This window comes from Acomys minous, assembly GCF_964271855.1.
Source record: "Acomys minous genome assembly, chromosome: 1".
Classification (NCBI taxonomy): Eukaryota; Metazoa; Chordata; class Mammalia; order Rodentia; family Muridae; genus Acomys; species Acomys minous.
In genome coordinates, this window is record NC_140483.1 from 13639780 (window position 1) to 13651793 (window position 12014).

The window sequence follows — 12014 nt, forward strand, 5'->3', positions numbered from 1 at the left end:
CACATATGATTTCCACAAAAAGGCACCAAGCGCTCACTGGAGAATGCTGCCCCTTTGCCCTGTGATTGTGTCCCTCCCAGTCTATCCCTTACTTGGTCCCACGATGAGTTCCAAGAAATAGAAATGCTAGCAGGTTTTATGTAGACCTAAGTTTTGAAAAAAAAAAATAATAAATGCATGTGTTGCTACTTCCATCAGACACCCTGAGGACAAACCCTGGTAAGTGTGGGAAAATAAGATGTGGACCAGAACCAACCACTCCAGGAATGCCAACCACAAGGAAGGAATGGCCTATGGACTACCACAGATTTTGTCTCCTCGTGAAGACAAAAAATGTTCCTGCCCTGCCATGTCCCATCAAGACCATAGAGCTGACCACATGCCCCACGGACTCATGAGAAATACAAATGGCGACTCCAGTATACTTGCTTGGTTCCTTACTATAGAAAACTGATCTGCAAGTGTCAGGCAGCTGCCTAGATTCTACTGAAAAGCCAGTGTCGCTGTGTTTGTCAGGGATATGTCTATTGGGCCCTTGTGTGACCCTGAAGCTCTCTGGGGGCAGGGAGTGGGGGGAGTGAGGCAAGGACAGGCCAGTCCCTTGTGCCTCCAGCTTCCGCTCAGAGTCCACATGACAGCACAATCTACGTGATGAGTAAAACGTTCCATCTCTCCCGCTGACTAACAAGGACTTTGCCGCAGAGAGTGCCTGAAAATAAATTATACATGAGACATTGTGTCGGCATTGCTTGCAAGCTTGTTCCAGGATATTTTTACTTCCCTTCAAGCACTCCCTTCAGGGGAGACTATCCCACCGATAAGTTAGATGGGATTAGAACGGAGCCTTAAAGGAAGCCACTTCCTCTCAGCCAGTGGTGATGGCTGAGCATGCGATTGGATCCCCAGGCCCTGTGTGCCTCTCAGGATTGGTCTTCCCTTTCAAATAGATGAGCTGTATCGTGTAGAGGTGGCCCCTATGGGATATACTTTGGAGCAAACTAACGACTTGTCCTACAGTGTAGAGATTCAAACTGTGGGCTCTATTCAGATAGACTTGCCTTCCGATTTCACTTGGTGACTATGTGACCCATAAGCCTCAATTTCTCTATCTGTTCAGTGGGGCCAATAGTGTCACTCCACAGGGTGTCAAAGCAGAGTAGCTACTGCCACTGTCACACCGTAGATGTCCCCAAGCAATGGGTATTTCTGGTCTGGAAATTTTATCTACATTACAGATGTGCTCTCTGAGACATTCCACACAATAGCCTCTTGAGTTTATGTGTCCCTATTGACTGCATTATGTCCTACAATTAAAATATCTCATCCTCTCCCCATCCTCTGTGGCCCTGCATGAAGACAGTATTGATAGCTAGAAGGGCTTGAAGCCAAGCCCAGTCAGCGCCAGTGGCAGAGAGAGCCACAGCAGAGGGAGAGCCAGCCTCCTCATTCTCCCGACCAATGAGCACACAGCAGATATTACACACCCAAACAATGTGAGCCTTTCTCAAGGTTCTGGCCTGTAATTGCACTGAGTACTTAGTCACTTCCTTTAGCCAAAGAAACCAGATGGACTTTGAAACCATCTCTCTGAAAATTTGTGGAATCAGCAAATGTGGTAAACTCTGGCACAGAAAAGTGTCATTTTCAAAAGAAAGATTAAAAAAAAAAAAAGACATTCAGGATGGTGAGATTGCTTAGAACCACATATAGAGGAAAGAATGCTTCCACAAAATCATCCTCTGGCTTTCACACTTGTGCTATGGCACATCTGCATACACCTCATATACAGACAACAGTAACAGTAAATAAACAATGAAAAGATTTCTCTATTACGAAGGACACCGATGTGCAGCCAACCACTGACTGGTGATCTAATTTGGATCTTCACTGTCTCCCAAGAGCCTGAATATCATCTGAGTGCTGCTATTGGAGGAGGTAGAGCCTACTGGGAGGCTCTTAGGTCACTGTGGATGCTTCCTCAAAGAGACCTGAGGGACCCCAGTCTCTTCCTCTTCCTCTTTGTCTTGTAGCTCATGCCATGAACTCCTGCCATGATGCACTAACCCTTCCAGAGGTTACATGAGGCTACCCCAGAAAGAATGAGCCAAGATAACCCTCTGCTCTTTATGTATGAATTGCCTCTGGTATTTCATTACAGTCACAGAAAGCTGACTAATACAGCAACCACCATAATAGCATTATATAGTAATCACGCTAACATCCAGTGCATTAAAACAACAGTACTTTATATTCACTCACACATCTAATAGAGAGGTAGGCTCGGGGGAGCTGATGGCCTTGGCTCTGAGCTATAGATAGCTCACGTGGCTTCCTTGGGTTCCCATTCTCCTCACATCACTGGGCTGGCCATGGCTGTGTCAGAACTTACAGAGGGAGAGAGTATCTCCCAATGGTTCTCAAAGCCTCAGTACGTACAAACATCTAGCCATGTCCCTGTGGACAAATCAGGTCCCATGGGGGAGGTCATCATCAGTAGAGGGAAGATACAGTCTACTGTAGCAGGAAGAGCTACAGACCACAGTCACAGGCAGAACCCACTTCAGGACATGTGGCCCACGTAGTGGCACAGGGTACTGGCCCCCAAGAGAACCCATCTAGTTGAATGCTCTGCTACCTGCTTCTTGGCGGTCTCAATTGGTGGGGGGAGGGGCACAAAGTCTTATATTGTAATTTTTCACTGGACCCTGAAAACCACAAACCCAGCCCTGGACACAGTGTATAAGAGTTTATACACCCAAGAGTATGACAAATTAAGATGACGGAGCCTTGCCGTTTAACAGATGTGCCTTCCCCTGGGAAAGGCATGGCTTCTGGAGCCATGTCATGGAGTTTCTGCAATAGATTCAGCTGATATTGGCAATTCTGCTTCATACCTGAGCTCCTCCCTGCGGCACAGGCACCATCTGGGAAGCTTGTGCCAGGGAGCACTTGGGGGAGCACCTGTCGTCTTAGTGCCTCTGCCCAGTATTGAACCCAAAGCATCTGCCCCTTCCAACTGTGCCCCTGAAATCAGCATCCCTACCCCCACAGACCCCAGCTGCTCCTTCACATCTCAGGGGGGATTCTCAAGAGGAGAGTGGAGGCTTGTCCATGTGTGAGAGCTAACTCCACCCACGAACAACCAGAAAACCTGCCGTGGAACCAGACACACTCTTGGAGAAGCCAGGAAGAGAAGGACCTTAGAGTTGTTAAGCAAGAGAGAATCCCAAATGAAGCAGCTAAGTCCCTGCCCCACTGGGCAGGATCAGTCAAATGCACTATCATCACAGCCATAAGCCTTTTTAAAAGCCAAAGGAGCCCCAGCACTATCAAATCCGAGGACTTGGAGTCACTGCGGATAAATTAAGGGCCCTCTTGATTCACACTGCATCTCTTCGGGTCCCACTTAAGTCCCTTCCCTGGGACCACTCTGAACTCACAGATGCAGCAGGCCGCCCCTCACCAGTCTGCCCCTACCAGGAGAAGCCTATGTGTGCCTCAGAGCAGCCACCAAACCCTCTATGATGTGTCTCCCAAAAAGAGTGTACGACAGCCCACAGAGCCTACTACACACCAGGTGGAGAGAGCTGTCCAAGGAGCCGGCGGCTTTTGCCACAAAACATGAATCATACACACAAGTCGACACCAGCACCCTGCAGTTCAGACAATTACCCAAAGAACACATTTTCTGATAATTATAGAGCTAAAAACGGATCCACTTTGCAGCCCGTTCCTTTCTCCCAGGAAGGCTTAGCAACAATCAGCTGCTGGTTCGCATCACATTCTGGGCTGTTTGGGAGGCTGGTTCCAAGAAATTTCTTGGAAGGTACAGGTTCCAGAAGGTGCTGATGCTAACTAAAACCACGGGGCCTTCCTGCTATCCCTAGCATGTGCTTGTAGTTTGGGGATCTGAAGGTAGCCCATCTGAAACATGAACAACAGGAGGGAGCCGCCCAGGCTGTACCACTTTTGTCACAACCCTATCTCCAGAACATCAAATGGTACTTAAACTAAGATGATGGAACGATGCCACCAGCCAATGTGTCGTTATGTCCTGCGGACCCATGAAAATGTCATAAAGGATTTTAGGAGAAGTGAGGGGCAGGCCATTATGTTGAGCACATGTGGGCTTGCACGTGTGTTTTCTCTAACTTAATTCTCAGGATAATGCCATGAGGACGAATTACCATTGTTCTCTCACCCTGAGGCCTGGGGATGTAGCTCAGTGGTAGAGCACGTGCCCAGTGTTCAATACCCAGTGTTACCCTCTGCAAGATTGGAAGGTAGATGTTTGCACACATCACCACTGTGACACATCACCACTGTGACACATCACCACTGTGGTAGTTTAAATAAGAATGCCCCTCCCCTCTATGGGCTCATATATTTAAATGCTTACTCGCCAGAGAGTGGCACCTTTTGAAAGGACTAGAAGGTGTGGCCTTGTTAGAGGAAATATATCACTGAAGCTGGGCTCTCTCTCTCTCTCTCTCTCTCTCTCTCTCTCTCTCTCTCTCTCTCTCTCTCTCTCCCCACCCCCACCCCCCACAGACGTAGCTTTCAGCTAGTGCTCTAGTGGCTGCCTGCATGCCACCACACTCTCCGCCTTGATGATAACAGACTATACCCCTGAAAACTGCAAGCAGGCCTCCAGTTAGATGCTTACTTTCTTAAGAGTCGCCCTGGTCATGGTGCCTCTTCACAGCAATAGAACAGTGACTAAGATAACCACTGCTCTTTAGTCCTAAGGAAGCTGGGGTCAGTTGGGAGCTGACTGTGGAAAGCATAGGCTGGTCTTGAACACATGATGTCATGAACACAGACGGAATGAGTAAGACCAAAGAGGCTACAAGTTAAAGTCTTCTGTGTTGAAAATGAGTATGACATGGAGTGAGCTTTTATTATTTTAAAATACAGGCAAGCTGGGCATGGTGGCTTACCTCTAATCCCAGCACTAGCAATGTGGAAGCTGGAAGATGAGGTGCTCAAAGACAGCCTTTGCTACATCGTGAGTTCAAGACCAGCCTAAGCTACATGAGACCCTGCCACCAAAAAACAAACAAAAACAAAACAAACCAGATTAAACAAACAAGCAAATAAGTAAATAAATGCCATACTTAAGGGGTGAGGGTAGTATATCATAGATATTTGGTACTGTCCTGGCACCCCCAAAATGAAGACTGTGGCAGTGCTCGTAATAAGAGGGACAAAAACAGCTATTATTTATTCACTTAGTAAACACAGAGTGAGCATCTTCCATAGGCTACACGCTGCTTTTCATCCACTGTTACTACATCTGATGATCAATATTACATCACGGACCGTCCAGAGCTAGCACTCAAGTGGAAGAGACAGACCTCGTGTGTAGCACAGCTAACCACATCTGTGGGAGCAGCCTTCGCAGTTACCAAACTAAACTAAAGAGTATGCGAGCTACAGCAAGTCCCCTATGGCCAAATGCAGTCGTCTCAACAACTCAAAGTTACACTCCGAAAGAGATCATGTTCAGCTGACATCAATGAAAATGGTACCCAGGGCAGCCAGACATGGAGGCAAAGAACAGACAGTAGCATCTAAGCTGATAGCCAGCTTTGGGGCAAGAGCCTGGAGCAGCAGGGAGACACCTGGAAGGAATAAAGTGGGAGGCGCTTGACTGGTGTCTGCCTTGTTAGCCCCAAGGTGCTGGCCACTCCATGGAGCTAAGGAACCACGAGGCTACAGGGGCCTGGTATCACACAGCTACTGTGCCTGAGGCCTTCAGCTCAGTGTCCTGCCTTGGACTGTCTTCCCTGGTGCCACTCACCACAGTGACCAGCAATTGTGTCTAACTAGCATCGGAGGCAGCACCCATAAAGGAAGGAGTAAGAAGCAAAGCACGTGGAACACAATCTTTCCTAAGTAAAATACTGCTTTAACACAGTAAGCTTAAACACAGTAAGCTTAGGCGGGCGGTGGTTGCACACGCCTTTAATCCCAGCCCTGGGGAGGCAGAGGCAGGCGGATCACTATGAGATCAAGACCAGCCTGGTCTACAAAGTGAGTCCAGGACAGTCAAGGCTACACAGAAAAACCCTGTCTCGAAAAACCCAAAAACAAAACAAAACAAAAAAACCCAACACACAGTAAGCCTACTGCTTAGAGGGGCATATGCAAACCACATGCAAATTTGCATATGTCAAAGTTAACTCCTGTCTAGCTCGCTTCATATCCTCCCTCCGACCTGAGAGAAGCCTAGGGCATAAGACTGCAGTATAGGCAGCAGGTAGGGGCAGCAGGCAGCCGTTGCCCCCTGCGGCCAGTCCTCGGTCAGGCATTGTAAAGCTGAGTAAGGTTAAGGGTTATGAATATGGACAATCACCTCCCAGAGAGCACAGCATGACATGCTCAGGATGTGAGGGCAGCAACTTGGAGTACGAGGGGCAACAGTTTGATTTTTTGTCTTGCTCCAGCCTGTGTCACGTACGCATTATCTTAAAGAACAAGCCAGAGACTATGGAATTGATGGCCAGAATGTGTTACTGTGTCTGTGATATTATCTAGAAAGTAATTAGCATATTTTGATGCAAATTATATGCTATTTTCCTAATCATTCTTTATCCCTTGGATCACTAGTATTATCAAATGTATGCTCTTATCTGAGCATGCATCCCTGCTGAGACAAATAAGATGTGGAATTCTAACATACGGGGTTTCTTAGAAAACATTAAAGGGCAAGTAATTATCTAGACAAATGACTGGCTTTTAGATTAGACTGTCTCCAATGAGATACAGAAAAGAACTTTAAAACTTTGTAAAATGGTTTCCCTTTTGTCCGTGTTGGTGGGGTGCTCAGTTTTCAGAAGGCTGGATCTGGGCAGACAGATCAGATGGCTCTCCTGTGGCCTGTGCCCCCCCACTTTGTACTGAGGTCAGGCATAGCCATTGGCTCAAGGCTGTGGACTTTGCTTATTTTTCCTTAAGTCTCTGTTCTCTAAGGTCTGCTGACTTGCTTTCCTGAATGGAGAAGGGCCAGAGTCTGGACAGACGGCACCAAATGCCCACCCTGAATGGCATGCACACACTTGTACTCCCAGAAGGAATTTTAGGGCCACTGTGGTCTACAGCTTCCCACTTTAACAGCCCCTCCCTTCCTCACCCCTCTACCACACCCAGAGATTCTGCCGAAATGGCAAACTGCAAAGCTGAGTGACAGGACCAAAGCTCAAGACGCCCAGCATCTAGCTAAAAACATCCTTAAGTCAGGACAGACAGGAACAAACAAAGACTGGAAGGTGGCAGGAGCTGTAATTGCCAACAGCCATCATACAGAGAGGCCCTGGACACGCCCAGTGTCTCCCTGACACTTGGTTGAAGGCCACCTCCTGCAATTAGCTCCTCTTGCCTCTGACGGTTCCCAAAGAACTGAGAGGCCTGCTCCCACCCTGCCCTCCTTTCTGGCTGTCCACCGGATGAGCCCTTTCTCTACAACCCTCCCTCTGTCCACCTGGGGGACCCCTCTGACCTTTCTCAGAAGGAAGCAGATGCGTTCGATGTTCCTCAGGCGCTCCCTCTGAGGATGCACAGGAAAGAAAGGAGACAGGAGGTTAAGGGTGGGCTGAGGATGTAATCCTCCCCAGCAGAACCCAGCAGAGACCCATCCTAGGCACAGACAAAGGATGCCCAGCCAGCGGCTCTTCCCACTCTTTACTTCTTGCACTTACTTTATCAGAGCCACTTGCTTTTTTTTTTTTAAATCTTTTATTGTGTTTCGTTTTGTTGTTTCTTTAGAGATAGGGTCTTACTCTGTAGCATAGGCTAGCTTGGAATTCATTGTGTATCCCAGGTTGGCCTCGAACTCATGACACTCCCTCTGTGTCAGTGAATGGGGATTTTACAGGCATGAACCACCATACCTGGTGGGCATTCACACTTAAGAGAACTCCTGTGGCAAGCTGGGGAGATGACTCAGAGGTAAAGTGTTTGTTTGACAATGCAGGCATGAGGATTTGAGCTCACATCCCAGAACCCACATAACGAGCCAGGTGTGGTGGCATTTATCTGTAATCTCAGTACTGGGGGGTCAGAGACAACAGGACACCTGGGGCTTGCTCACCAGCCAGTCTAGCCAAATCAAAGACTTCCTGATTCAACGAGAGACCCTGTGTTTTATGATGATGATGATGATGATGATGATGATGATGACGACGACGACGGTGGTCTAATTATATATATATCTATGTGCCAAAGTACGGGTATGTGCACATAAGTACAGGTATCCACAGAGCCCAGAAGGGGGCATCAGATCCCTGGTAGCTAGAGTTACAACCAATGTGGGTGGTAGGAACCAAACTCGGGTCCTCTATGAGAGCAAGTACAGGATCTTAACCACTGAGCCATCTTTCCAGGCATATTAGAGAGCCAGCCTTAAAAAACAAAACAAATAAAACTTGTGCAGAGCAATTCAGGAAGACACATGACATCAGCCTTTGGCCTCAAAACACATATGCACACATACCCGAGCATGTGTATACATAATGCCCCTATTTTTAAAAAACAAAAACACTCCAGGCAAACGCATGCATTCCTCCTTCCCTACCCAGCATTCATTTTCCTATAGTCAAATCTCCATGCACACACAGCGGATGGTCTGGCTGCAGAGTGGGCCACTGGGTGTCTTAGGCCCAGGATACTTCACTGGACCTCGAGGAGTAGCTACTATCTTGCTTTGCCTTTTCTATGTGACCATACTCGGAGGAAACAAACTCTCCCTGGATTCAGCTACTGACCGTGCCCTGGGCTAGGACTTTTTTAGAAGTCAAGTCCACTTGTCTCCCAGGAGTGGCTCATTTCCAGGGAAAGATGTCATGAAGCCGGACAGAGGATGCTGCCCACAGCGGACGCTAAATGCCCCAGCTTCCTTTCTTTTCTATAACTGTCAAGGTTTCTGAGCTACGCAGAACGTAGCTGCAGCATCTCTGGTGCTTCATTACTGAAGCAATTTGGTTGCTGTAGACATATAATGAGTTTCCTCGTAGATCATGAGAGGCCAGGTAGCTGAGACACTTCAGTTTCCCTAATTGAATCATGAACTCAGTGATCTCTGTGCAGCCCAGAGAGAGGAGCCACATCAGGATGATGAGTTAGTGCCCATGAGGCAGGAAAGTTACACACACACACACACACACACAAACACACACACACACACACACACACACACACACACACACACAATCCATCAAACCAGAGCCCTGCTGGAAAACACTGTCCTTCTTGTAACAGAGACTGCCCAGTGGGGGTGGAGGATGGAAAAAGAGCCCTCTTGGTCCATGGAAGAAGCACACCAAAGGTTCCATCAGTATTTGAGGTTTTAGGGCATCTTAAGTGTATACAGCTCAGTGGCAAAGGGCTCCCCTAGCATGTCCAAAGATTTGGGTTCCGTGCCTATCACAAAAAGGGAAAATTTTTCAAATGAGGATGCACTCATTAAGAGATGCACTGCACAGTCAGCAAGTTCTTGGGACCCAAGTTCCTCTAGGGCCAGAATCGCCAATGGGTGCGGCAAGTGTGTAAGTCTCAGAGCCTGGAGTCTGGCTCCAGAGGCTTCGAGGGGGCAGAGGACTGGAAACTTCAGTTAAATGAAGTGGCCGGAGGATTTCTTTCCCCGCAGGGGAAATCATTGCATGTCTATGCTCACTTCACTATGGCTGTTCGGATTTTTGTTTTGTTTTGTTTTGTTTAAATATTTACTTATTTATTTATTTATTTATTTATTTATTTATTTATTATGTACACAGTGTTCTGCCTTCATGTACACCTACAGGTCAGAAGAGGGCATCAGATCACATTATAAATGGTTGTGAGCCACTGTGTGGGTGGGAATTGAACTCAGAACCTCTGGAAGAGCAGCGAGAGCTCTTAACCTCTGAGCCATCTCTCTAGTCCTTGGTTTTGTTTTTAATCCCTGTCCTCCTGGGGCACCTCAGGCTTTGGTCTGTCCAAGAGATGTCTGGGCGCCACAGGACTCAGATCCTTAATTAATCTGATAACTAATAAGAAATGTTGCTGTAATGGGAGTTTATTTTTAAAAAGAGAGCTGGTACATAGTTCAGTGGTAAAGCATTTGTCACATGCGTATGCAAAGGCTTGGGCTCCACCCCAGCAACACAGGAAGAGAAAGGGGTAGAGGCCAGATGCCTTCACCCTTCAGTGTCCTTTTCTGTTTCTCGTACCTCCCTCTCTACTCTGGGGGGTGGGAGTAGGGGGCGGGGTTTGCAAGTCCTAACCGGATGCCTAAACAAAGGACTTGTTACCATAAACCAAAACAGACTTCACAAAAGCATCTCCGGTTTTCAGCTGGTGCTTAAGACCCCATCAGCTGGTGCATGATGGGAAGGGGGTCGCATACATTTCCCTCCTCCTTCTGCTCAGGAATCCTACCAGAAAACTCCAGACAAGCTGGAATGGGAGCTCAGCCTCCTGACTTGCTGGCACTTAGAAACGAACACACTTGGCTTCCGAGCCACTCTGGGCACCTATGGGTACTGATGAGCAGGTGTGTACTGCTGGTGCCAAACTCAGTGTCCAGAAAGACTTGAGTCCATTGGCAAAACCCTTCAGGCCTGTCAGAGCCAAGTCATCGCAGGTGGATGGCAAGGCTGGCAGAGGAGAATAAAATGGGTTTTCAAAATTACAACATTTCATGAAATGTGCTAAACTTTCAAGTGGCTCTTAGGATACTTTCAGCTAACCCAGTTGGCTTTTTATAGCTGATTTTGAAGTAGTTTGGCTCTACTTTATAGAACCAAAGACTGTTGTGCCAAAGTGGGGCTTAGATGTCTGTCATAAATCCAAGTCTTTTTCAAAACCAACTTGAGTTGGTAGTCAGAAGATGGGCTAAGGAGATGGGCAGAGCTGGGTTCCAGACCCCACATCTGGAAGCCGAGCCCAGATCCCATCAACTAGTCTACACAAGATGACCCCAGGCCACAGGCAGCAGAGATAACAATGGGGCTCTACCTGGCACTTCATCCATCCATCTACCCTCCATGAGAAACCCAACCATTGACCACCTCCTACAGAACAAGCGGTCCATACATGGTACCTGTACACACTGTAGATATGCTGGCCAACACAAGGCATTTGTCTATGGTCACAGATAAGGGACCAAAACCCACTGGTGCCAAGCCTTGAGGACTCAGCACCACTGGGCACCAGATCCCTCCCCTGAGCTACAGGAACTGCTACACTTGACTGGCAACATACTGCAAGAGCTCAGCCGACTTCAGCAAGAGGGTTCTCTAACAACTGTTAGCAAGGACCAGGCAGGCCCAGGACAGTATGTTCTCCTTTATTCTGCTCCTTAAAGCCTCCCACTGTCCTTCAGATGCGAGGGGACTTGTGGGGACATCGCCTGCACATCCCCGCACCACTACTTACCGCATGAACAGGGTTGCACTGGTCTATGGGACTCTTGAAATCCGTCCTTAACTCATCAAAGGCGATTATCTGAAACAGAACACACACGATTAGGATACTGGGCACGCATGGTCAGTGCAGCTACCAAAACCTTCCTGCAGGGCTGCCCCTGGACAGCAAGGAGGAAAGGACAGAGAGGAAGCTGGCCACATGAGGTTGGCCAGGAGCCAGCCACTGTCAACACTGGCAATGGGCACATGGGTTCATTGGCCCTGTTGATGATGCTTACATTGAAATGTCCCAGACAGCTCTTTTTTTTTTTTTAAACATTTTCTATCCCTTATGCAGCCCATACAAAGATGTGAAGAAACTATGCTGATGGAGCCAAGTTTAGTAAAAGCACAAGAGTATAAAACCTCCTGTATCAGACAAGATGGCTAGGTTTAGGGTGAGGAGACTGAATGGCAGAATGAAGGGTGTTTGACCCCACAGACTCTACTGTCTTGTGGGGAGGCTTTGTGTGTTCTCAGAAAAGTCTCTGCACAGCTATAAGCTATAGTTTGGATCTTGAAAGTTATCTAAAGTCCCATGTGTTAAGGGGTTGTTAAGCAGCCATGGTG

The 12014-nt window shown here is 47.8% G+C and overlaps 1 protein-coding gene across 3 annotated transcripts in view; it reads right to left on the minus strand.

The window, feature by feature from the left end:
- Positions 1-12014, minus strand: part of CNIH3 (cornichon family AMPA receptor auxiliary protein 3) — a 240433-nt gene that overhangs the window by 45155 nt on the left and 183264 nt on the right. For all 3 annotated transcript variants that reach the window (XR_014781417.1, XR_014781418.1, XM_084793952.1), the window contains exons 2-3: positions 11416-11484; positions 7502-7549 (exon numbers count right to left, since the gene is read on the minus strand). Coding sequence is in view for 1 of the 3 variants with exons in the window: in XM_084793952.1 (XP_084650078.1) it covers positions 7502-7549; positions 11416-11484 (117 nt within the window). In the remaining 2 variants the exon portion in view is untranslated. The remainder of the gene's footprint in view (positions 1-7501; positions 7550-11415; positions 11485-12014) is intronic.